Source organism: Pyrgilauda ruficollis, unplaced genomic scaffold (assembly GCF_017590135.1).
Source record: "Pyrgilauda ruficollis isolate IOZ18807 unplaced genomic scaffold, ASM1759013v1 scaffold2, whole genome shotgun sequence".
Lineage (NCBI taxonomy): Eukaryota > Metazoa > Chordata > Aves > Passeriformes > Passeridae > Pyrgilauda > Pyrgilauda ruficollis.
The window spans coordinates 14216076-14242213 of NW_024519206.1; the positions used below are offsets into that span (position 1 = coordinate 14216076).

Here is a 26138-nt window from a genome sequence, read left to right on the forward strand (position 1 = left end):
CCAGCGGTTCCAGGCACAGTCAGTGATCTCCTGAGGGCAACTGAGGGAACCTAAATTAAAAGTGTAGTGCTTTCATTCGACTATAATCTGAGTCAAGCTCCTGCATTAAGCACTTCAGCCAAATGCTGAAGGTCAGATGGTGTGGGCCGTCTTAGGTGTCTCTTTGCTCAGTGTGACTCTTTGCACTCTTATTTCTGCAATTTCCTATTTTGCTCATGCTCTCAATGTATTGTCCGCCGAACTGACTCAATTTCTGAATTTCAGGCCAAGTGCCTCAACTATGGCATTTCATTTCCCTTTATTCAACTTAATCGTGAAATATCAAGCTCTTGCAACATGCAGCTGTGTTAAGAGGCAAAAATAAATATGAGTCTCTCTGAATTACTGCTCTTCCACTAAGTCCCTCCTGCTTGTCTCATAGCAAACCTAAACGACTGTGCATGGGGTATGTGAGGGCATGCCGGCCGAGCACGCTGTGTTGTGGACACGCTTGAAGGTAACCATCAAGTTCCAGTTTCCGTTAAGCTTTTAATATTCCAGCTCTCCACCAAATAATTCCTTTAATAATTAACGGCTCTAATCGGACTAATTGGGCTCTCATTGGGCTGTCAGCGCCCGGTAGGGCACGGGAACAGCCGTTCCACCGCCGCCCCCTGCCCTTCCTGGGCCCGGGCGGCCACAGCCCCTCACTCGGGTGGGCACGGCGGGTGAAGGGCCCGGCGCCCCGACGGGAGGGGCGGGAGGAGCAGCCGTGCGGGCCGGAGGGGAGCAGAGGATGCGGCCGGGCGCGGGGGGCCGGGGAGCGGGCTCTTTTGTGCCGGCCCGGAGCCCGGCCGAGAGGAGCGGGGCGGGAGCGTGCGGAGAAATCCTCCGGTGAGCGCGGGGCGCGGGAAGGGGCGGGCGCGGGTCCTGCCCTCGGGCGGAGCGCCCCCGAGCTGCCGGAGGGGGTGCTGGCGGCGGGGCCGCCAATCCGCGCCGGGCCGGCCCTGTGACTGGCGGCGGCGGGAGGGGGGGCGAGCCCGGATCGCTCGCTCAGCCTTCCCCGAAGAGTTTCCTCGCGGGGGCGGCCGGGGCTGCCTCTCCCCTCGGCGCTGCCGGCGTTTCCCCCCACGGGACTGCTACCGAGCATTGGGCCGGGGAAGGCGGCGGCGGTAGCAGCAGCAGCGGAGAGCGAGGGAAGCAGCCACATGAATCAGTTTCTCTCTGTATCCGGCTCCGGGCAGAGGCGGCGACCATAGCGGGGAGGAGGAGGGGAAAAGGGGAAAGCGGCTCCTGCAGTGGCGGCAGCCGGGGGCTCCGCTCGCCGCCGAGGTGGGTAGCGGGGCCGCAGCGTGCGGGCGGGGGGCGGCTGCGGGCGAGGGTGCCGCGGGGGCCGGGACTGCCGCTGCCCCGGCCGGGCTGTCTCAGCTCTAGAGCGGCTGGATGTCGGCAGGCAGCGGGAAGGGAGAAAAGTTGCCGAGGGCGCCCGGGGGCTGCCCCGCGGGGCGACGGCGGCGGCGACCCTGCTCGTGTTCCGCCGCTTCTCGCCGCCGCTCGTGGCCGGAGAGGGGCTGCGGCGGATCGTCCCCGCCGTGCGTGGGACGGGCTTCCCCCCGGGCCGGGGCCGGAGGCTTTGGGGCGTGTTGTTCTGCAAGTTCTCTTTTCGCTCCCGCTTCGTTGCTTCAGCGATTGTGGGTGTCGCTGTGTCTGGGTGAGAAAATACCGCCATCAACGCCTCTCGTTTTTCCCGGCTGAGCAGCCCCAAAATCGCAGTTCCTTCGGTCCCCTCCAGCCTCCCCCGCCCCGTGGCGGCCGGGGCGGGCCGGTCCCTGTCCCCGCGGCGGGGCTGCGCTCTGTCGGCTCCGTGCCCCCGGCGGGTCGCGCGTGTGCGGGCGGGGACCCCGGGCAGCCCCTCTCCTCCCACGCGTGTCCGTGTGTGCGCGCAGGGCAGCGCGCCGCGGTGCGACGCTCCCCCGCCTCGTGTGAGGACCGGTTGTCACGTTTCGTCTCCTTTTCCCTCCTCAGGTGCTGCGGGACTGGTGCTCGCCGAGCCGCCACCGACACGTTTCGTCCGTCCCCCCATCCCTCTTGGAGCTACGCGGCCTCGGCTGCCAAATGCGCGGGGGGGAGAGACTTAGGCTCAAAATCCCCCGATCGTAAATAGAGAGAAAGCGGAAGGAGAGCCACCGCCGAGCGGCCGCGGGAGGAGGGGAGGGGGGCAGCGGTGGTGCTTCTGCCGTAGCCAGGGAGGCTGATGGCGGAGTTTGGCAGCGGTGGCGGCACCGGCGGCGGGGGGCTGCCCTCCTCCCCCGGGCCGGTCCAAGGCAAGGTGGCGTTCAAGGCAGGAGATGGGGAAGGAGGAGGAGGCGGCGGCGGGAGATCCCGCTTTGACAGTGCGGGTAGCCGGGTCTCCAACGGGGACTGTGCCCAGCCGGGAGCCGGTGAGGAGCCGGGATCAGCTCCTCCTGCAAGCCCGGAGAGCAGCAGCAAAGAAAGAGGATATTCCACCAGTCAACAACGAGAAGGCAAACCCGGCATTCCCCGGAGGAGCAGCATAATTAAGGTAAGAGCTCTTGCTCCTCCCCATCGGGGTCATTTCTCTGTGACAGAGACAGGGAGGTGCGGGCGATACATTGGGTTCACAGAGCCTTGGCTCTAGATGAAAGGACAGGCAGGTTTTTTCTTTCTCTTTTTTTCCTCCCCCCTGTGGCGAGGGGACTTGATTTTTCCTTTGTCAGAAGTGGACAACAGTGAGAGGATGGCTTTGTATACATCCACGCTTGGGGGTAGCAGGGCGTCATGTTTTGAGGTTTGTTAAAGTAGAAGGATCTAACTCCTGTTAGGGAAGGTGAGAGAAACTAGCTGGCTTGTGATAAGACAACATGGGCACCAGCCTGGCAGGGAAAGACATGAATTGCACAGTATGCTTGTTATGTGGGATGCACCTGTGCAGAGCAATTTAGTGGCTCCATTGGCTTGTGTGTGTGACAGGCACACAGCAGGTGATGAGAGATTCAGGATCTCATTGGGCTGGGGGTGGGAGAATGTATATAATAGGGAGCATTCTTCTTGTTAAAAATGACAGCTCGTTTAGCAGTAGGCTGAGTTGTACTTCACCTATAGAAACATCTTTATATGTAGCTCTGCACATTCTGAACCCTTATGTTTCAGCTTGAAAAGTAGGGGGAGCATCAGTGGTAGAATGTAGCTTGGGCAAAAAGGAATGGGATTTAAAAAAAAAATACAGTTATTTCTACAAATACGCTCATTTTGGTTTCTTAAATCCATGGCTCCTGAGATATATGTTGGGTTAGCTTTCTCAATTCCAATGAAAATGTTGAAACAACACAGAGAAATTGCTCCAATGGTATAACAGCTGTGAAATGAGGCACAACTTCAAGTAATAAGATCTGAGTTTAATCAAGATCAGCTAGATCTAAATTAAGCTAGATGTGTTGTCTTCTTAGTATTTATATGCTTCCAAAATCGGCTGTGGTAGGCTGACCTTGGCTGGATTCCAGACACCCACCAAAGCCACTCTATCACTCCCCTCCTCAGCTGGACAGGGAAGAGGAGACAGAATGAAAGGCTCATAGGTTGAGATAAGGACAGGGAGAGATCTCTCAGAAATTACTGTCAAGGACAAAATGTGACAGTAATTTGTTAATTACAGTTAATTTGGGGAGATTAATTTATTACTAATCAAATTAGTATAGGATAATAAAAATAAAACCGAATCTTAAAAGCACCTTCCCTTCGTTCTGCCCCTCTCCTGTGCTGCAGGTTGTGGTCAGTTCATCGCATGTTTCTGCTGTTCCTTCCTCCTCAGGGGGAGGACTCCTCACACTTTTACCCTGCTTCAGCAATGGGTCTCCTCCCATGGGAGGGACCATGAACATCTATAGCCTGAGTCTTACCCACAGAGTGTAGTTCTTCATGAACTGCTCCTGTGTGGCTCCCACAGGGGGTCACAAATCCTGCCAGGAGCCCTCTCCAGTGTGGGTTTCCCACAGGGTTGCAGCCTTCTTCAGGCATCCACCTCCTTCCTCTGCCATGGAGTCCTCCACAGGCTGCTAGGGGACAGCCTGTCTCACCATGGTCTTCCCTGGGGGCTGCAGGAAAATGTCAGCTCCAGCACCTGGAGCACCTCCTCCCACCCCTTCACTGACCTTGGTGTCTGCAGTGTTGTTTCACTTGTCTGTTGTCCCCCACTTTCTGTGGCTGCAGTTGCTTCTGATCAGTGTTTTTTCCCTACCCTGTTAAGTCTGTTATCCCAGGGGCACTACCACAGTCACTGGTGGGGCTGGCTTGGCCATCTTGGAGCTGGCTAGCATTGGTTATGTTGGTCATAGGTGAAGCTACTGGCAGCTTCTCACAGAAGGCACCCTTGTAGCCTCCCTGCTCCCAAAATCTTGTCATGCAAACCCAAGAGACATTCCACCCCTTATCATTAAAATCCATATCCATCATGCAATCTTCACAAATTTCAGTCACATCAACAAAAAAGAATTCCCCACGCCAAAATCAGAAACAACACCATCACAACACCAAACAAAACACACACGATTCACCACAGTTAGAACATAAATTTCACACAATCAATCTGTGTTTTACCCATTATCTCTGTTGTTCTGTTGCTTGGATAGAAAAATGTGTAGAATATGAAGAATATCAATACACAATCGTGTATTGAAAGTTGGGTTACCATCTCCTGGGCCTTGCTGTAAAAGCCAAGGGGAGAGCAAGGGCAGCGAGCAGTGGAACACATTTGACAGGCTGTACCCACCCTTCCTGTTTGAGCAGTGATGCTGGGGGTGTGTGTGTGTGTGTGTGTGTGTGTGCTAAAGAAATCATAACAATGGACAGGGGGCAGCTGAGCTTGGTATTGGAATAATTTCATATTTGCTGGATTTGTCAGTGATTTTTTTTTAGAGGTCTGATACTTCTTAACAGTTTCTTCTTTCTTCTGTGGTAGCCCAAGAAAGATGGTAGTGTTGTTTGCAGTGTGCACCATGCTGTTCTACTACTTTGTAGTGTATGATTTAATTATGCTGCAACCTTCTGCCTCTCTGAGGACCAAGCAAGCTCACAGTACCTAGGGATTTTTGATATATTAAGATCAAGAAGCATGAGATAAGGAAATAGGTGTTGAATTGCATTTCATGGATACCCGAGTCAAGGTTCTTAGTTTCTACAGCAATGACTGCACTTCAGAATATGAAATCATTCAACTTTCTGCTATTATTCCTGCTGAAAACCATATTGCAGATGTGAACAGTAATCTGTGCAGCAGCCAAGAACTGATTACTAAAACTTTCTGTTATTATTTGAATAATTATCTCAGGTGGAAAAATGTGACAACACTGCATTTAAAGTTATGTGGTCCATATTTATTTTAGATATGACTGTTTTAATACTTCTGGGAAAAATCACTTGTCTAAATATATTCAGAATATTGTTCTGCCTGCTTAGTTCAGCAGTTCAGGTGGTTTGAGTCCAGGTGTGTTGGTGCCTGGTTTTCACTATGAAACCTTCTGGAACATCTGGCATGGGTAGTAAACCTGAAGATGTTTCTTTTGTGTTCTTGCAGAGCAGAAGTCTGTAAAGAGTGGAGAAAGTAAGATGTAATATGCTTTTGGAAAGTGTTCCTGGAGTTTTAATAGCTTATAATTGCTCTTAAAGAAGATACAGTAACCTTAAGGAACAGGTTTGTTTCATGCAGAGGTAGATTTCATACATTCACTCAAAACGTGCCTTTGTAGTTGATCTTAAAATGCACCTTTATGGAATATCTAATACTTAAATGTTGTGTCTGCCAGTTACTGTGTAGGTGCTTGGGTCACAAATGGAAAATTGACATTTGAATAACAGTTCTAGTTCAGATTAAATTCTTTAGAACCACATGTTTGTGCATGAAAATCAAGAGCACAGATCCGTGTTTTATTTTGGTTTCAGTCTGTGCTTCCATTGGCTGTCTATTTTGATAACTCTGAGAAGAGCAGTTGCTGCCTTTTTCCCTTTCCTTTCTTACTTGCAGTATCTGTTCCCTTTTTCCGGTAGCTCCATATTTTTTCCATCTTATCTATTTTGTGCACCTGCTAATTTTGACTTTTTCTTTCTCATTTGGTATAAGATGATGTACTCTTCAAGGCTGAGGTGTCACCTAGGATGATGACAGGTGCTGCAGCTGCTATTACTGGAAAAAGTAACGCAGTCTTTATACATAGTAGTTTACTTGGCCTTTCATCTATCAGCTGTGTTTAGGCTGAAAGGATTAAAGATTGTACTCTTCGTTTGTAGCAATTTTAATGGAATCACCTATTTTATTGATTGCCTTTGTTGAACCAAATTTGAGGGCCAGAGACTACATACATGCGTTTATAGAGAGTTTTTCACTTTCTATTTCTTATTCTCTGTATTTATGAGATTCTGATTTTTCAAAAGGCAATAGTGGTGATACATTGTGCATCCATGGGATTAAGGGTCTTGGATACCTGACTTGTGAACTAATTTATATACCACTTGTTTGTATGTAGTGGGTTTTGGGGTTTTGTTTTTCCATAATATTTTCCTTGGTGCAGCTAGCTGTGGTTTCCTATTATGTAATTTCCTACAACATTTCCTATAATATTCTGTGAAATTAATTTACATCTTTCAGTTCAAAGTGGGTTTAAGCATCCTGTGAACTTTTCTTAGCTGCTCTGACAGTTGGCAGTGAGCTTGCTTTATTTTTGTGTGAGGTTCCTCCACGCCTTTCTTAAAGAGACTTTGAGGTGGTAGGCGTTTGAGAATCTTTCAGGCAGCAAGAGACTGGTGGTGTATGGGTATGTTTCCTCAGGGCTGCCTGCTTCCTGGGGTGTCCAATAAATACTTACAGAACCTCATGGTTTCCCAAAGCTATAGACCTAGACAGAAAGAGATCCATGGGGATAAATATGTCTTTATTAGGAGACAGGTTGCAGTAATAAAATGAGAAGAGATACACTTAGGAGAGACTGCAGTTATTTAGTAAGGCAGCAGTGAGAAACATGTAAAGAAAGGTGGCTTTAGCATTCTGTGAGCAGGAGTGTTTTTTGTCAACGTGTGTGGAAGCAAAGTTCAGGGTGGTTCTTTTGCATGTACCAATACTGATCTCAGTGTCAATAAATTTCTTGGCTGATAACTTAAACAAATTTGCATCTTTCTTTTTTGCTTATGTGTCTAAATTCAAGCTTTCATTCTGTAGTCATGTACTTGCTGAGCATTGTAAACTTCTATCTTTCAAATCCAGTAAGAAGAGAGGAACCAAATTTAGCAGGTAGATACTCTAGGGTATAATTTTCAGCAGAGCTTTGCTTTGAAACTAAACATATCCGTGTCTTTCTATGACAGGGGATTTAGACAGCATGTACATAAAGATCTTCTTTCTTGTTAGAATGCCAGTGTATGTTGCTAACTTGTTCAGTCTTCTGTGATCTCTAGTTCATACTGTAAACCCATTTGTATCAGGTGTAAAAAATACGAAACGTAGAAAATGTTGGACAGTGTTTTCTACAACTATGATTATTTTAAAGGCTTTAAGATAAACCCTTTTGCATTCATGGTAAACTCCAGTGTAGCATTTTCAGTGGACTTAGGTTCTCTGCAGTCCAAAATTATCTTAGCCACAATGTTTGCAGGTCTTCATGGAGGCCCAGGAATAGGTCATACATATTTGCCTTCCATCTGAAAGAATATCAAGGAATTAGGTTGCCGGGCACAGTTTAAAGTATATGAAATTACCTGATTTCAATAATTTTTCATATTGCGAAGAAACCTGTGTAATGATGCAGGTAAATTTGATTTGGCCCAAAGATGCTAAGGTTCATTAAGTTCACTGAAAACAGCCATGGAAAGAAGGAAACAACATATTTGGTTTACTTATGACCTTCCCCTTGGAAACAAAATGCGACAGTATCAGCTGAATTCCTTCTGGTTACAGAAGATCTTTGGAAGAAGGACGTGGATGTCCCAGCAGTAAAAGATATTTTGCCTAGAGCACATGTGCTAATTGATGCCAAAAATGACAGCACAAAAAAAGCATATATTTAGGAAAGAAGGCTGTGATAGTTGAGCTCCCCCTACATCTTACCCTGGACAGCCATTCAACTGTGCAGCCAAAGTGTAGGCTTTTCTGAGAGGCAGTTTCTGGGTTTGTTTTTGTTTGTTTCTTAGCTTTTTGTTTTAATGCAGATCTGTCTTACCTCTCTGGCTTGGCAGTATGAGAGATCTGAATAGCTAATTTTACTCCATGAATCCTGGAGCTGTGTTTTAGAGGATGCTGTCTGTGTGATTTGCTGGACTCTCAGCTAGATTATAGAAGGTTACCAGCACCTATTCATTTTTGTATTCCTTCTCCATCCTCTTCTATTGATTATGTACTGGCTTCCTATTTTTTATAAAGTATAATATTTTTAAAAGAATATTTAACTCCATAAAGAGTATATCCTCTGTGATACAAAAGCTTAAGAATTTGCATAGAGTATCATATATATATATATATACATTAGACCTATGTATCAGGCAGTTTCCTACTTGTTAACCATGGCATTGTATGTCACAGCCACTGAGTGTGTATATTGTGCAATGTATTTTATTTGCATGAGTAGTTTCTGTAAACCACAGTAATCAAAATTTAATTTCAAGATATGCAACACATAAAAGAAAGTTGTTTGTAGAAATGTATATATGAGGATACTGCCTTTATGTGATTTAGTTAGCTTATGTACTATAGTCCATGAAGAGAAGTACTTTTTCCAAAAGCTGACTTGGAGCGGGAACTTAATTTGGATGAATTTAGCTTCTCTGACTTCTCTTCTGGAAGAGCTTATCTGCCTATTTCTCTTGACTGAGTAAAGAGTTTGGCTAGTGTGAATAATAGCAACTCCTTCACCCCCTCTGCCCACAAAACCTTAGACACAAAACATGTTCATTCTGTTCAGTGGTGAAAAATTAATTAATGGAATTAAAAATCGTTATGAATACCTGATGAGATTTTTTACTTATGCCTATTATCAGGCTTGATCAGTGACACAACTAGTTTAGCCTATTTTTAAACTAGGAATTAGAGCAGTGGTGTCCTGCCCACAGCTCACAAGTAATACACTGTGCTCCCATGATTTGATTGCATTCATGGAAGATTAAAAGAATTTAAACAGAGACTGACAGGATAAGTTAATAGTGTAGTTTCCCAGCCTTTGCTGGCCCATGGGTGATATTGCTATCAATCCTTGTATTACTTGCACTAACTCTATTAGGAAAAACTCTTATATAAAATTCACCAATTATCAATCTCTAAGGGCCAAATTAATTTGGAACGCATATTATAATATTAGTACATGGATTGTAAATTATTTATCTTTTCACATAAATGTGGGATTGTGTTCAAAATGTATAAGTGTAAATATAAACTAGCAGGTCAATTTTGGGGGAAGAAAGTTATATAATAATTTATGTGTAATATACATGGAGAAGAGGAAATTATAAAAATGTGATAAAAATCAGCAATGTATATGTGTTGAAGAAGGTTTAAAAATAGGGCTGGAAGAGACCTCAAGAGGTCAGTCTACTCTGCTCCACTGCTCTGCTACAGGATCAACTGTTAATAAATTCCAGTATGATGCTTTTGTCTTTTAATCACCTTTTCATTATGATCCTTCTATGCAGGCTGTTGCTTGATTGTTCCTCTTTGTAATGGGCAAAAGCAATCATCTGCAAAAACCTTGTACTTGTCCTACTAACTGCATTCTAATTATTTCAGATTATACCTTCAGTTTGCCAGGTTCTTTCTGGTTTTAGCTTACCTTCTAACATACATGCAGCTCTTCCACCTTCAGGTAAACATCCTGTTTTAATGATACTCTCATTTTATCATACATAGTATGTGATTTTTTTTTTTTTTTTTTTGCTGCTGTTGTTAACTGATTGTAGTCTTTGGTACAAGATCAAATTATATATTCCATGGTTAAAATAAAAGTTGGTTTAAATTTAAATAGAACAATATGATGTTGCAGAATCTAGTTCAAAAATACAATTTATGAGAAAATATTGTTCCTTCTAAATATATTAAAATAATTGTTGGTAAATACAAATTGATATTATTATTATTACTGGATTGCAGCATTGGCACAAAAAGAGCCCTTTGGAAGGGGCTGGTTTGTTTGTCTTTAAGGAGAGTAAGTAGCAAATGGCCTCTTTGCCTGTTTTGCAGCTGTGTTTATGAAGAGTATTGTTACTGTTTTACAGTTGATCTTCACATCTGGTGTGCCTTTGAAACAAAGGGCAGTGCCATCTCTGCACTTTTCCCTGTTGTGGAAGACTGTGCATGAAGCAGTCCTTTGAAAGGATTGTTGCCCATCCTCTTGGCTGCAGTGCATCTCTTAATATCTACTTAAATGGCTTCTTTTCCAGAGCTGTCTGTACAGACTCATCTGTCCCTTGTTTCTGAAGAGGAACATCCCTGTTTCACTCACCTGTTCCCTCCTAGACCACAAAACATGAATGGTCAAAACAGTGAAGGGTGCATTGTAGTGAGTGACTGGAAATTGGCAGTACTGAGGCTCACAGTGTTACCTGGTGCAGCCTTGGCAAAGTAAAATAGCTATGATTCATTTCTGCCTCTCTTGGGATTCCTTTTAATGTCATTTGACCTTTTGGAATCAGTAATAAAATATCCCTGAGTACTTGAGATTGTATACCATGCTCAGGGATCTTTTCAGATACCAAATATTCACATTCTAGAAATAAGTGCAGACAGACAGGAAGTATCTTTAAACAAACAACACCAACTCATTTTCAGAATAGCAGCTGACAGTTTTATCAAATGAACAATAAAAAATAGCAAGATATTAAGCGGGATTCCAAAATTAACTCTAAACATCTTTAAAAAAAAGAAAGTTATTTAGGTGTTTCATTTGGGTATAAGAAATGGGTACCTTACAAGTATATAGCAGGTAATTGGTATTATGCCTATTAGTGTAATGACTGTCCTAATGCCTTTTCTAGAATTGATTAAAATGGTTTGCTATTTCCTTTAAATTATGAGATAATCAGTATTGCAGTTTTTTTTTTTTTTGTAATTTTTTTTTTTTAAGTTTTCTTTTTTTTTTTTTTTTTTTTTTTTTTTGTAAAAAACACATCTACAGAATTTCCAAGACCATTTTATCGCTGAGTTTCTGTGATTATAGCTTTCCCCCCATATTTTCTTATATTTGTTTTTTTCTTCTTGCCAGCATTATTGTTTTGCTTGCACTAAAAAAAGGCAGAGCATTCTACAGCTCTATGTGTGCTTTGGTGTTTTAGCATCTGTGGACCTATCCCCATCCTTTACTGCCCTTTTTACTGTAGGATAGGAGAGGAAGAATGATTGTGAAATTCTGCAGAAGCAGAATGGTCTGCATGGGTTTTGTTTTGTGAAGTACCCCTTATGATGGAAAATCCAGGATGCTTTATATATTTAATTACCTAGTTCCTTGTGATAAAGGAGTTTGACGTTGCCAAGTGTTTGCTCTAGCTGCATTCCATAAAATAAAATGTAAATGACTGCTTATTTAGAAAAATATAATTTCATTGCTTTTTATTACCAAAGTGTAGTTTGGACTAAAAGGACAGGAATTCAGCTTGTGTTGAACCTTTTGTTAAGAATGTTTTCTTTCCAATTGCTGGGGTTTTAGGTTAGGCAGTTATTTATTGATTTTAAGTAACTCCTGTGAACAGTACAAAAACACACAAAAAAAAGCCATGACACTTGACTTTGTATACTGTACCATGCTTCTTTGTTTAGTAAATTTAAAGCATAATGAATCTCTTTCATGTATGTCGTGTAGCAAATGTCAGTTTCTGAGCTGCTGAAATAATACTTACATCATTGCAATATTCACTTTACAATATAAATACATACATTTTTGCTACATAAGGCAGGAAAAACTCAATAATAGTAGGAAATAAATCACTTCAGGAAATGGCTTGGATCAACTGAAATGTATTTTGTTGTTTACAGAGAACGGTCCCTAAATAATTGGTTTTTTTTTTGAGATATGTTGATGGCAGTTTGTTGCAAAAAGGCAGTATTAATTCTAGAGTTCAAGACTAATATTTATGTGAAATGAGAATGTATTTAGGCATGGCACATTACTACCACATAGTGGAGAAAGGTAGATCAGACATGAATGGTTTGAGTCCCTACAGTAATAGGTTTCCTTGGTTTTGAAGAACCCCCCCAAGGACTTTCTTTACATGGCTTAATTGGATGTACTACATTTGTTAAACCCAAGTGTCCTTTAACTTCTCGTTGTTCTTCCCCATTGTAGTAGTTGCAGAGACGTGTTTCACAAGCATTGTTTCAGGTTAGCACTTTTCAGCTTAAATAAAGTGTTCCCTGTGCCTCATGCGTGGTCCTTCAGGGAGCAGCCTGCCTGGGCTGGAATGTGCTCTGAGAGTGGTGGTGTAGTGTGGAGGCGCTGAATGCTTTCAGTTATGAGAATTATCTCGTGGTATTTTGTAGATTTAGAAAGATGCTGTGGAATTGATAGTGTTGGTCTTTCACTGGCCTCCTTGACCTGGATCTGGATTGTGTCTGTCACCTCATCTGTTGTGTCACCCTGCCTGCTTGTCCCTCCTTTTCTTGGCTCTCTCTGCACCCTTCATACAGCTTGGCCTTCCTGCTTCAGCAGTGACAGCCTGGCCACACTCTGCTTTTTGTCTGGAACAGCTGGTGGAGAACCTTTTATTCCCAGCAAAGGGCTGGAGCAGAGCAGAACTCCGTGTGCTCTGTGCAGTACTTGTTGTCTGCCTGTGAATCCCCAGAAAAGGAGTGATGAAAGGGGAGTGCAGAGCCCAGTGCAAGGCACTCAACCTTCACAGTGGGCTGGAGTCCCACGGGCTTTGGGGCTTGAACCTGTCTGTGATAAAGGCTGACTGCACAGCTTGGGGTAAATGCACCTGTCTCCCCCAGCCTTCAAAAGCTCCCAGCCCTTGTGAATTTTAAGGATGGCTGCCGGGGTCAGGCTCAAAAGTCCATTTGGCTCATGATGTTGCCTCCCAACAGGAAGAATGGAAAAGCCTCCTTTCCTGACATCTGCTTCCAGCCTTAAGTGATCTGGAACTAAGGCGCATTTAATCCTTAGAGGTGGTTTTTTCCCCCCATTAATTGTCAAAGGCCAATTTGACTTTGGAAGCTTTTAACACATCCTATGGCAGTTTCTTAACTAAATGTTGGGTGAAAAAGTCTTTTCTTTGCATGGTTTTTCTGGGCAGCTGTTTATCTGTATCCCCTGGTTCTTACATTAGAGCAACACTTTCTCTTTTCCACAAAGGAGCTGAGAGGTGTTCCTCACATTTGCTTTATGTAATTTTTTTTTCTGGACTAAAAAAATCTTAATGTTTTAGTTGTTCCACCTATTGAAACTTTTCTATGCCTTTTTTTTTTTTTTTTTATTCTGGAGCTCTTTTATATGTATTTTTCCTTCAATTTTATTAATTTTTTGCAGTGCAGGACTAAAATTGTATTCCAAATGTGTGCCAGTCAAATGTGTAGATCCACTATAACATAATGAAAGTTTAGCAATATTGTGATACTAAATTGGACTTTAAGTTATTTATTTTTAGTGTTGTCATCATCAAATATTTAAATGGTATCATTGCTGCTAATTGACAGTGGGAGAGTGCTGTTAAAACCTTTTGCTAAATATTTAAAACCTTCTTTTTAAAGAACTGTGTAAGAAGGGCAATGCTGCTGATGATACTTGTGCTGGAAGTGGCTGCCATGAACTTCCTTGCAGGAGACAGTTGTTATGTTAGAAGTCTTTTAAAGTGTTACAAAGTCTTTTCATGGTGTTGGTGACACCAACACTGCTTAGCACATCAAGCTCTTCTAGCTGTGGTTGACTTTCAAGGTTCTTGTCCAGCACTCATGTTAATGAAATTTTTTATTCAAGCTTTTATTTTACTTTATAATGTCTGAGGCTCTTCAGAATGCCTGTGTCAGAGTCCAGAAGAGTCAAGAAGGCTTTAAAAAACCCACACAAAGTATAACAATGAGATCTGATAGCTTCCTGAAAATAGAACATCTGAAGTTTCACTTCAGAGAATTATTCAACCAAGGATTAAAAAGATTATTAAATACAGTAAGCAACGAAGGACAAAGATAACTAGATGTTTCTGTGTCCCACAAGATTGATACAACAACTTTATCTTGGAAGGAAATCCCAACACTGTTGCTTGTCTGCCTTTCTCCTTTGAGTAAGGAAACTGGTTTTTCTTTCCATTCTTCTTTACTTTCTGACTACTGAGTGGGAAAGTAATCCCTATTAGCCTGCTCCTTCTCAGTTGGGCTGCTCTGTTGACACCTGCCTTGGTTATTCCTGAATTCCTGAAGATTTTTGAATCCTTATGCTTTTGTGTGCTTTTATGACAACAGTCCAATGTCTGACTGATAATTTCTGAGCATCCCTGTCAGCAGCGTTATCTTTGTGCAATTAAGTCTCAAAGATTCAGGTAACTCTCCTGCTTGTTCTAAAATGCCTAATTATGTGCTATTTTTCTTCTGTGTGTAAGTGATATACACTCAGTTGGAGTAGCAAGAATAGAACCTGACATGGATTTTCATTGTTTTACATGTGGAAATTAATATTTGTTTCCACAAATATTGAACTTGATCTCCTAAACTACTATTTTTGAAGGTTTTATCTTGCTGGGAGAAATTTCGCCATTTGTTGTCCTGAGAATTGCTGATGAATTTTTATATTAGTTGGAAATCATAGCTCAAGTATATACTTTCAATGGGTTCAGCTGCAGAAAATGTATTTTTTTTCTTCTACATCTAATGCCAAATTCAACTCAGTCCTTAGTGGATATATAAAGTTCACTATAATCATTTGAGTGCCTTGTGATTAAAGCTTTGGCCAATAAGAATTATTTACAAGATTAACCACTTGCCATATACCGAAGAATCTTGAATTAATCTCATTAAAAAAAAAAAGATTCTAATATTTATATTTATAATAGGGTCTGCAAACCATTTCTTCATGTATTGGAAGTATTCTGCAGTGAATTTATTGAATTACTGAATTGGTTTCAGGACTTCCTCACTTTTTCTGGTGAATTTAGTAAAATTACATTAAGGGATGCCATCAAGTAAATGCATCTTTTGCTGGAAAAAGCCTGTCACCTGGTGATTTAACCTGGTGACTGGTGATTTAACCTGATTATCCACCATCACAGAGGCTTTATGTAAATCTGCTCAATGCACTTTATCAAATGGTACCTTTGGCTGAAGTGATGGAGAAAGAAGATTTTTTTGATGCATTCTGTTAAAATACAGCATAGCTGATAAATGTTTAAGACCTTTTTGTGTGAAATAAATGCAAATAAAAGTTTTTTAGTATAAAAGACAAATGAAGAGCACTATTATGGTTTTCCCTGTTTGGTTCAGAGCCCTACTCCTAGCTGCCGTGTCACTGCATTTTGAAAGAATCAAAAAGAATTGTGGTAAGAGCTACTCCCTACTTTTTTTTCCTTACTATTTAAAATATTTAGAATACAGTTCTGTATTCTAGAAATGTACACTTTATAACCCTTTCTTATTTTACATGTCTCATCTGCACTGCTTACAATAAATCATGGGTTTCTGCTGAAAACTTCTGGTGGCTGCTTTTCTCATAAGCCAGGTGGGCTTTTGTGTTTGCTTCTTTATTCCAGGATTTTTCAAAAATATATTACAGACTGAATTCTAAGTCCAAGAATTCTTATGTAATAGTTAACAGTGTAGTTGCATAAACTTTCCTCTTTTTACTTGCTGAGGAGTCTTTGGTTACAAGCTTCTGGGAGTTTGGGGGTCCTTGCAGGACAATGTAAACTGTATTGGTCTTGCACTGATCAGGTGCTTATACAGTTAAAGATTCTTAAAATGCTGTTGTTGACAGACAAAACTTCAGAAAAAAGAGCAAGGCCTCAATTCAAAGCTCTCAATTTGTTAAACTAGAAAGGATGAAAAAAAGCTCTGTATTATTTCAGGCCAACAACTTGGCAGCAATTGAAATCTGAGTCCAAGGTTCCTGAAACCAGAGGCATGAGAATGCAAGCAGGTTGCAGGGGAAATACAATGATTTCACAGACAGCTGAGATATCAATCGTAGTCACAATGTTTAAAGGAGTTACTTGGAAAATGTAATATTCCGTATGATAACAAACAGAAAGAGGTACATTAGGTGTGGAATATGTTCCTTGTTGCTAAGTAGTAGGGCAGTTTTTGAAAGCTGATTAAAAAAAGAATAGATTTTTGGTTGTAGGTCAGGATGAGTTTTATGCAAAGAATAACATGACTGAATGAGGCAAATATTTTTGAGTCCTTTTCCTACAACTTTGGTAGCTCATAGTTTTCACAGATTTCAGCACTGTACAGCCTTGTGGAAAGCTTGCATTTACTAGTATTTTGCAGGTTTTTTCCTTGTTTGTTTGTTTTTCTTATGTGGAGTATCAGTTAATTTCTTGCTGGAAATCTCTTGGGAGATCTTATTGTGAAAGGTGCTGTTGAGCAGCAGCAAAATCCCTCTGTGGCTTGTCAAATCATGTTGCAGCACTACAGTGTATGAAATGAATGTGACATTTCTTAACCCTCTTTCTGGAAATATGGTTCTTTTAATGACAGTTCTTGGTTTATAAGATTTCTTTTTTAACATAGACAGAATAAAATCTGTGTCTAATATTTTTGTTTTGTTGCTACCCTGTTTTTAATAAAAGTTATGGTCATCTCAGGGAGCAGGCTTCTTCCAGTGGGGAAAAAAAAAAACAAGACTGCCATTCTTGCACCTGCTATGTTGAGGAAAGGGAGAGAGGCAGCACTTCAGAGAAAATAAAAAATGTTTGAACTTGTGTCTTGCATTATACTACTGCTAAGAAATGTTCTCATCCAGCTGTGTTCAGATCATACAGGAGAACTCTCTTCACTATGTCTGTGGTCATTCTGTGCCTTACATTAGCTGCAGTTCTGTGAGGCAGAAATTGTGCTGCTTAAAACTTCATTTCCAGCTCTGTTGTCTTTGTAGCTTGCCAAACTCATTACTTGTTTTAAATAAGCAATGAAAAGCCATTTCTTCTTGCCTCCAGGAAATCTTTGTTTTAATGTAATTTGTTACTGTAAAACACAATAACAAATGTACTAAAACTCTAGGAGACTTTGAACCAAACTGTTACTGAAAAATGTACTAATTTCACATGCCTTTTCTTTCAGTATTCACAATAGATGACTGGGAGAAGGTGACACCTGCTAAAATTTTATAACACTGTTTTGTTTACATGTAAAAATTTAGAACCACCCCATCTCTCCTCCCAAAAACAGAAACCCACATTTTAAACTGTAACTTGAAAGAGCTTTCAGAGGTTATGGGTACCTTTTCTCCAGTTCATTGCCCAAATTTTTTGGAATTCTTTACTGAAGATACTTGTTATACTTAGCTGTCATAACCTGTTTTCCTTCAGTTATTGCAAAGCTTCTCGGGTCTGAGACATTTGTTTTTGACTTGTATATCAATGAGAAACAAGATCTCAGAAATCTCTGTAAGGGGCAGAAGCGTCATTAAGAAAAATCTTCCCTAACAAATGCTTCGGAAAGAAATGTGCCAGTTTTCCAAATACAGGAAATAAGCAAATGATGCAGAAAGCTGACTTTTAAGGTGGCATAATGTAAATCTTCACTTCCAATTCTGTTCATGTTACCCTTTTCTCTTTTTTTTGTGATTCTGGGGTTTTATGTTTTTGGGGTTTTTTTGTGTGTGAGACTGGGAGGTCTCTTGTCTGGCCTGAGTATTATGTGAGTTCTAATAGTTAACCTGTGTTGGTAGTGAAGAACCACAAAAAGAATAGAGTAATTTTATTTATCTCTACTATAGCATTATTTTATTATATGTGGTTCTTGATTCTGTAGCATGTGTATTCACTGTGTATCACCCCATGTTTTTGAAACATCTTCTTTTTTTCTTTAAAGGTAGTTGCATAAGGTGGTGTTATTTTCTTGGGTCAAACTTGTAAGCTTATTCTATTTATCTTGGTGCGCAGCATTAATTGAATAGACTAGTTTTAGTTTGGTGGATATATATATATATATATATATAAAGGGGAAGGTGAATTTACCAGGAAGACAAAATTCTCAGTTTAGTATGTGTGAATCAGAATTGTAGTTTCATTATCTTTTTCCTGATTCATAGGAATGTTCCTGCTTCATAGGGTTCATTGGAAGAGCCAGATGTGGGAATAAAACAGAATTCCCTTGCATTTAAAATTGTCAGTATAAGTGTAAAAGCAGAGATATTTAAACTGTTCCTTATTTAATTTGAGACTAATTAAAAACAGTTTCTTTTGGGGTTTATTTCATGGCTTGGAGATTATTAAGTACACAGGAAGAGAATATTGTATTGCTGTGGTGTTCCTAATGGGCCAAGCAGCATCTGGTCCATTGTGATACCAGTTTGCTGTTCCAGTAAGTTTGTATTGTTAAAAAAACATGTAACAAAGCAGCTCACAGCCTTAAGGGAGAGTGCTTATTTAAAGGAAAGAGAGAAAGTTACAGAGTACTGAAATTTCACGTTTTGTGCTCAACTTCTTTAACATTTCATTTTCCTTTACACTTTCAAACAGCCAAGGATAAAGGAAATGGAAAATATCTCAAAACTACCCTTGAGCTACAAGGGGGAGTGGTTTTAAACTAAAAGAGAAGAGATGTAGATAAGATGCTAGGAAGAAATTCTTTATTCTGAGGGTGGTGGGGCACTGGAATGGGTTGCCCAGAGAAGGATGCCCCATCCCCAGAAGTGTTCAAGGCCAGTCTGGATGGCTCTTTGAGCAACCTGCTCTAGTGGGTGGCATCCCTGCCCATGATGGGGAAAGGGAGGATTGGAACTAGGTGATTTTTAAGGTCCCCTCTATTGTCAGCCATTCTGTGATTATATATTCCTTGTGGGGCCATCCACAAAGGTGGTAGTAGGATTGTTGCCATGATTTGCTGCAAAAGCTCTCTATACAAGTTCCTCAGTAAAACACTTTGATCTAGCTTTTGTTGCTCCTGGAAAACAAAAGGTGGATTTTGGCAGCTCCTAATCTGGTAGTCATGAGCTGCTCTGTTCATTGGTGTGCTGTAAAGCAGGCATGGTGATGCAACAATCTCCATAGCCTGAAATGGATCAGAGAATAAATTAAAAACTGGAATATAAATTAAAGTCAAACACACAAATAAACAAATTCCTAAATACACATATTTTCATAAGCTGTGTGAAGTCTTCTGTTAAGCATTGTCTCTAGCCCATCATCCTATCTCCACTGGGCCTGCAGAAGAGTGCTTGAATGCGGGCTCGGAGAAGCATGCAAGCAGGGCAAAGCTGAAGGTTGTCTAGGCAAAGGATAAGCGAGAAGACAGAATCAACTGATGTGTATGCCCACTAAATAGATGCTAGATGGGGAAACTCTGCTCAGAAGAGTACAGGGAATGCAGATGCATGGTTTGGTAAAGGCTGAACTCTCAATAACTGAGAAAGAGAACGCAGTGCTGAATGTCCGGGCTTCACTGTCCCTTCACTGTCCACAAGCGCTGGCTGGATTCTAGCACTGGGAAGGACAAGGTAACAGAGTATCACACTGGAGCCCTTCTGCCAATCCAGGTGCTTTCCAGTAGGGTCACCTGGAGGATATGGCCACATTGGGGCCAGTGCAGCCATCCCTCAATGCTGCCTTTGCCTCCTGGGCTGTTTGGTCCTGGAGCTGTTGACTGCAGCCAAGGCTGCCAGCACAGGGATTCTGGTGAGAGCTGCACCAGGCAGCCAAGCATCCAGCTGTGCAGCCTCCTCACCTGTGTGCAGGGTGAGAGGCCCCAGGGAGGTCCATGTGCTGTAACAGCCTCTCAAGCTCAGCCATGTGTGGAAGCAAGGACCGCAGCCCCTGTTGTCTCAGAAGCCTCAAAGTGCACAAAAGAGGAGACAGGCAGTGAAGTGCTTTGACTTTTCATTACTAAAGTTTATTGCTTCCCCCTGCCCTGCTTTTTGCAGGGAGAAGTGCAAGGATGAACTAACCTGTATCATTATCCCTCAGTATTGACCCAGTAGTTTCCAGTGACCTATTGCCCAAGGGTTCTTGGAGTCAGTGATGGTATTCTCATATTTCGTATCTACATTTAAAGGATAGATTTTGCTCCCATTTATTTTCCCAGTTTCTTTTTCATCCCTGTACACTTTGGCATCTGTAGCACAACCTGTGGCTCAGAGTTTTGTATCTGGGATGTGCTGGTGAGGAAAAGGTACCCACTCTTCTCTATTTTGAATCTGCCACCTGCTAATTTCATTTGATGTGTCTTTATTCTCTTTATAGGGTGAGATGGTGAGAAATCATTCCTTATTGTTCTTTGTTTTACTTTGTATTCTAATGCCATGTTTGCTCTCTTATAAAGTAGTCAGGGATGATGTATAGATTAAAAGATTTCTTAAGACTTTGACATCTTATTTGAAACATAACAGCTGCCGCATTTACTTTGAAAGAATTGAAACCTTTTATTAATAATGTGCTGTGTCCCTCAGCCTCTTTTTCCTCAATATGTGAAGGTAGATTGGTCACACTTGAAATCTCAGTGCATATGGATCTTGTGATATGTTTTGATAGAATTAGTTTATCTGATTTAACTATATCCAACTTCCATGGATAGCAGAACTCTCTACACTAACAACTTATTTTAACTTGATGAACTTTTGTGCTGGCAATAATTTCCCAGTGAAAGTCTTCATTACCTGGAGTTTCTGAAACATCTGTCACATCAACATCCTTGTTTAAGGTTTGGCATTCCTGTTTCTCCATCTTGTTTGTGTGCATTATTTAAATGTCTCTGTTCTGTTTTATCCTCTGTCTCTATTGAAGTGTAGTCTCTTTCTATCCTCTCTCTTATTTTGAGTATATAGTGTTAGTGTGGTTATTCCACAAAGGATTCATAAACTGTGAGCTATTGAATCCTTCACAGCTTTTCTCAGGTATTAAAATTTGAAAGGTCACAGGAAAGTATTGAATTAAATCACTGGCACTGTTCTTTTTTGCTTTATAGGAAGCCTTATTCTAGCATGTGCTCACTCTCTTTTTTCCAATTTCTGCAAATCTACTTGGAATTATTCTTCCCAGAACTGGCCTCTCTCAGGAGCTAGTATATTACTTATTCTCCTCCCCTTCCATTCACCTCTTTCACCCATATAAGAAAAAAGCCCTTAGCTCTGAAAATGATTTGAACAATTTGATGACTTCTGCATGTGGGAGAGAGGAAAGTTATTTTCTTCATTCTTGATGCCTTTTTCTCTTTTTGAGGAGTTCAAGCTGGTCTTTTGTTAACAGAAATTGCTTGCTGCTTGAATCTATTAGCAAAGTTCTTGCATTGAACTTAAGATACCTATGGCAATCTCATGGTGGTACTGAAATTATTCCTTCACACTCAGAGAAGTGGGAAATGTGGTGTGTACGAGAGAGGAAAATGAACAGAAAATCTTTGGTGGTTGTCCATAGTGTTTAGCAATATACTGATGGGAATTGATAAAATCCAGTTGATCTGAAGGGTCCTTAGCAGGTCAATCTGAATTATTTGGAACTGAAGAATATTCTCCAGAGGTGGCACTTCTCAGTGTTCATCCCTAAAAACTGAGGATGCAGGAGAAATTTTCTTCCAGAGCTCATGATAAGGATTCAGGCTTTGTTGCTGATGTATATTTATTATTGATTGAACAAAAGAAGAGATAAAAACTATTTATAGTATTTTCGTGCTTTTTTAAACCAGTATTTTTTATTTTTAATTGTAAATCTAAGTTAAAACACAGAATGAAACACAATCCCCAGAACTGTAAGTAAGATGACCTTGTAAATCTGGTTGCTTATAATGACAGCTTCTGCCTGGAGGATTCTTAGGAGTTACAGTTTTGTTTTCAAGTGAGAATTTCTTTGTTACTTTTGTTATTAGTTGGATGCTTTGAACTCCAGTCTATGTCAAGAACTTTGAGAGAAGCCTCCTTTTCTCCCAAGGGAAATACAGAAAATGGATAGTTCCTCAGAAGATTGTTGGACACATTTTCTGTCTAGAGTACTAGAAACCAGGGATAATTTGGAGTAGGATCTAGAAAAAACAATCTGGACTGTGACTGGTTAGATTAAACAAATGGTAGTTTCTGTGATACTGAGAAAAAAAAATGGAAATGCTTTGGCAACACAGCTGTTGAGCGACGTGGTAAAATGACTCCTTCTGACTTGAGGATCTAAAATTATTTCCCTGACTTATAGAAATATATAAAGGTTTAGTATCAAAGTAATGAGAAGAAATTGAGTTGGTAAGTTTTCTTAGCCAGATACTTAGCCATTTTGTTATTTCTCTGCAGTATTTTTCTTGGCTGTTTTTCTCCATGTTTTTTTCCTCTATATACTGGCATTTTAAATACAAGAGGAGAGTGTTATTAATCCCAAGAAGATGCCAGTGTTAATCCTTTTAGCAGAAGACAGGGTTGGAAAGGATCTTAAACTTACAGCATGTAGTGGGTTGGTTGACCTTGGAGGGCAGCCAAGCACCCACACAGTTGCTCACTTGCATGCCTGTCCCATGGCTACAAAAGCAAAAAACCTCCTGATTTAAGGTAAAGACAGTGTAACAAGTGACAAAAAGAGGGAGGAAAGACAAGTGATGCAAAGGAAATTACTTTTTACCTCCCAAAAGCATCTTGGTGGCTCTCAGCAGTCAGACCTTTACTTTCTGCTACCTGAGTTTTGTGGCTGAGCATGAGGTTATACAGTGTGTAATATCCCTTTGACCAGCTCAGGTCATTTCTTCTGGCTCTTTTCCCTCCCAGTTTCTTGTCCACCCCTAGCCCTATTTGCTGGAATGGGGCCAGAGTGAGGGTTTGAAAAAGGAGCCCTACCACTGTGTGAGCACTATCCAGCAGCAGCTAAAGCATTGCTCTTATCCACACCCTTTTAAACACAGCTTCAAAACACAGCTCCATACAGGCTATGGAGAAAATCAACACTGTCAGCCAGACCATGGGTTTCCCATGTGCCAGGGTGGAATCATCAGAGTAAAACAAGTCCTTAAAATAAATACATCATTGTATGGTCTGAAGTTTTTCTCTGCATATTTCAATTTGGTACACTGATGTCTTTTAAATAAATCTCTTCTGGTGGTTTGATGTTGATGAGTGTGAGGAGTATGATAGATTTGTGATCAGAAACCTTTGCACAGCTACAAATGATTGCATGTAAATGCTCAACAGCTCCTCAGAGTACTTAATTTTTTAAGTATTACATACATTAATTACAGTTTTTAATTCTATCTGTCATAGAGATTGAATCATTGCAAAGCTGGCACAGTGTGCAGGCCATCAAGCCTGGCTTTGAAACTGCTCTGTCTTCGAACTTCCCTGGCTGCTGCTAATACCATTTTCTGTCTCTTCTACAGTCATAGATGCATCTTCTTGTCATTTTGCCAGTTGAGGAGAGTGGCATTTATAAAAAAATCTTGAGTTTGTCATGTATTTTCAGCCTTAACAAGAAAAAAAAAGACAGATGTTGGTCATTTGGAAAGGAGTAGTTTCATTCCTCTCAGTGCCAGAGAGCTAAAATCTTCATGGATTTTCAAAGTACTAATTTTAATAATAGTAACAAGGGAAGACTTTGATCAGTTCTACATTTCACTTTACAATCTATCCAGTTCATCAAACTTCCTTATAATTTCAGAAATCATATGCCAGTTTTTAGGAATGTAGGTCAAAAAGTCTGATAAGATAATATTTTAATAACACTGTAAAACAATTGCTTCTGAACTATAAAAATTGTCTTGAATTCTAAGAGGAAGTGCTATGCCTTGTACTCTAAAGTATTTATATTTGGGAAAAGTAAGCTTATCTTTTACATAAAAACTGTTACACAGAAACTGTTGAGAAATTATCATAGTTATTGTTCTGTTGTTCAGGCTGATTTATATCCTCTATTATTATTATACAGCTTAGCAGGAGTTAGAGAAATAGGTCCTGGATTTTGTATCTCCTATTCTTCTTTTCCTGTGTGTAGATATTTACAACAGAACCTTAAGTTGACTGGTACTCAATGCCATTGTGTATTTTAGTTTGCATAAAAGTTTGGTTTAGATGGTTGACTTAATAGAACCTATAACTAAAACTGAAAGTTAGTGTCTTTGTGTAAAAACAACTAATGATTCTGATTCTCTTAGTTATTCTTCAGCCTATATGGGTTTTTGTAAAAATATGATATGCTTAGAAAAAATGCAAAGCTTGACTTGAAGTCTTTTCCTGTAACTTAACTACATTGGCACAAATAGGTGCAATTTTATACATGAATGGTTTTGAATTAAATCAGAGATACACCAAGTGCTAAATTAGCATTAATTGAATTGGCATACATCTATTACGACTTTCTGTAGCCATCAGAATATTGCCAGCTAAAGTGCTCTTTGGTTGACATGTGAATGCATATTGTACACTCTCTGCTTAATGTTTCTTTGATTATGTTATAAAACAAGGGAGTTTTACCTCTGTTTTGTTACAGAGCTCAGTGTGTGAGTGTCCTTAGCATCTCAGGCTCTTCTTGTGGTTTTGCGCAACACAAATGGAGGAATGGGAAAGCCCTTTTGCCTGGTCTTGCACTTTGGTTTGCTGTGCAGAGCTCTGGCTTTGCTGAACGGGCAAGCAAAGAGCTCTTCGGGAGCTTGAAGCAACGGGCTGGGAAGGCAGCCGGACACTGAGCTGTTACCGATGGAAAAGTACATTCCCGAGCCTGTCACAGCCAAAATTCAATTTGTGAATACTCTGTCTGAAACATTAGGAAGGAAAGGTTAAAAAGAAGCACAGTAATAATACCAGAAGCAGGAGAAAGCAGCACCAGGACCGTGTTGGATTTATCCTCTGGCCTGTTTTCTTTCTCGCTGCAGTAGTGATAGAAGGACAGTGTGAGATGCAGACTGTGTTTCATTCACACCACACAGAAGCTGCAGAGAGAGGAGTGCTGAGTTATCAAACAAGTTTTGATCAGCTGTTGCTGAAATGACAGATAGTTGGGATTTTTGTTTGTCTTTGTTAGGAAAAGTTCATTAGTCCTGCTAAGGCATGTGGGTTCTATTAGACTTGGTATCTTTAAACTGGAAAAGAGAAAACTGGTCTTTTTTTAAGATTTGGGAACAGAACAGTATTGTTAATGCTGGAACCTAGGACATTACACTGTTAAAAACAATACTTTGAAGCTGGTATTTTTATCATGTATTTCCTTGGCATTTTTACACTCACTCCTTAGTTGTTGTAATTTAACATATAAAACTTGCCGAAGTTAAAGACAATATGGGAAGAGCATGGTTCTTAATTAGCATCCATTTAAAAGTTAGGAAACAGCGGTGGGGGGAAAATTCCACTTCTCAGAATCTAATATTTCTTCTGGATTCTAATACTTATATGTGTTACTATGTTCTTAGTTTTTGAAGTATAAGATAGTGTTGTGGTTTTTTAAAATGTTTGGAAGCTTAAAAACAGAAAAAGGTTACATTTAATAGATGAAGGTAGAAAGGATTTGTGAGATGTTGCATGTTACACAGCCAGCTGCATTTTTTTTTGGTGGAGTGCTGAAATGAAGGCAAACCTTACTTATATTGCACTTTGCACTCACTAAAGCAAAAGTAAGCAGCTGTTATATGGCCCAGTGTTATACATATTAGTGCAAGGGTCATACAAAGCAAAAAATTAACTTCTGGTGTGGTGTATGAGAATTTTTGCTCGTGCTGTTCTGAAAATAGGCTCTGACCTGAAAGGTTGTGTTTGCTAATTTTAAACAATGAGATAATTATCACACTTTTCTGCATTGCCTCCAAAGGGGTGACTGTGAGTGGCTGGCTCCCCGCACTTCATTAAGCTTACCCGTGGAAGGAACCTTTTCTCTAGATTCTGAGGTCAGCTGAACAGCACTGCTTTTTTGACTTTTAGTCAGAAACAATAAAAAAATTGAAGATAAGCTTCAGTACTTTGTTTCAAAAAAATTGTATGACCAAAAACATTTCTCTGAGTTGCAGGAGTATATAGTTTGAAGATACCTGAAATTAAAAATATAACTTTTCCATTTCTTTTCAACTTTTATCAGACTGCTTGTAG

General features: G+C 40.7%; 1 protein-coding gene across 2 annotated transcripts in view; it reads left to right on the plus strand.

The window, feature by feature from the left end:
• The first annotated feature begins 428 nt into the window (after positions 1–428).
• PLCL2 (phospholipase C like 2) overlaps positions 429–26138 on the plus strand; it is a 101167-nt gene continuing 75457 nt past the window's right edge. The window contains exons 1-2 of one of the 2 annotated variants that reach the window (XM_041466284.1): positions 429–496; positions 2005–2542. In XM_041466284.1, the coding sequence (XP_041322218.1) occupies positions 2234–2542 (309 nt within the window). In that variant the 5' untranslated portion in view covers positions 429–496; positions 2005–2233. Of the gene's footprint in view, positions 497–801; positions 1312–2004; positions 2543–26138 lie in introns of those variants that run through there. The other variant, XM_041466283.1, reaches the window with a different exon arrangement.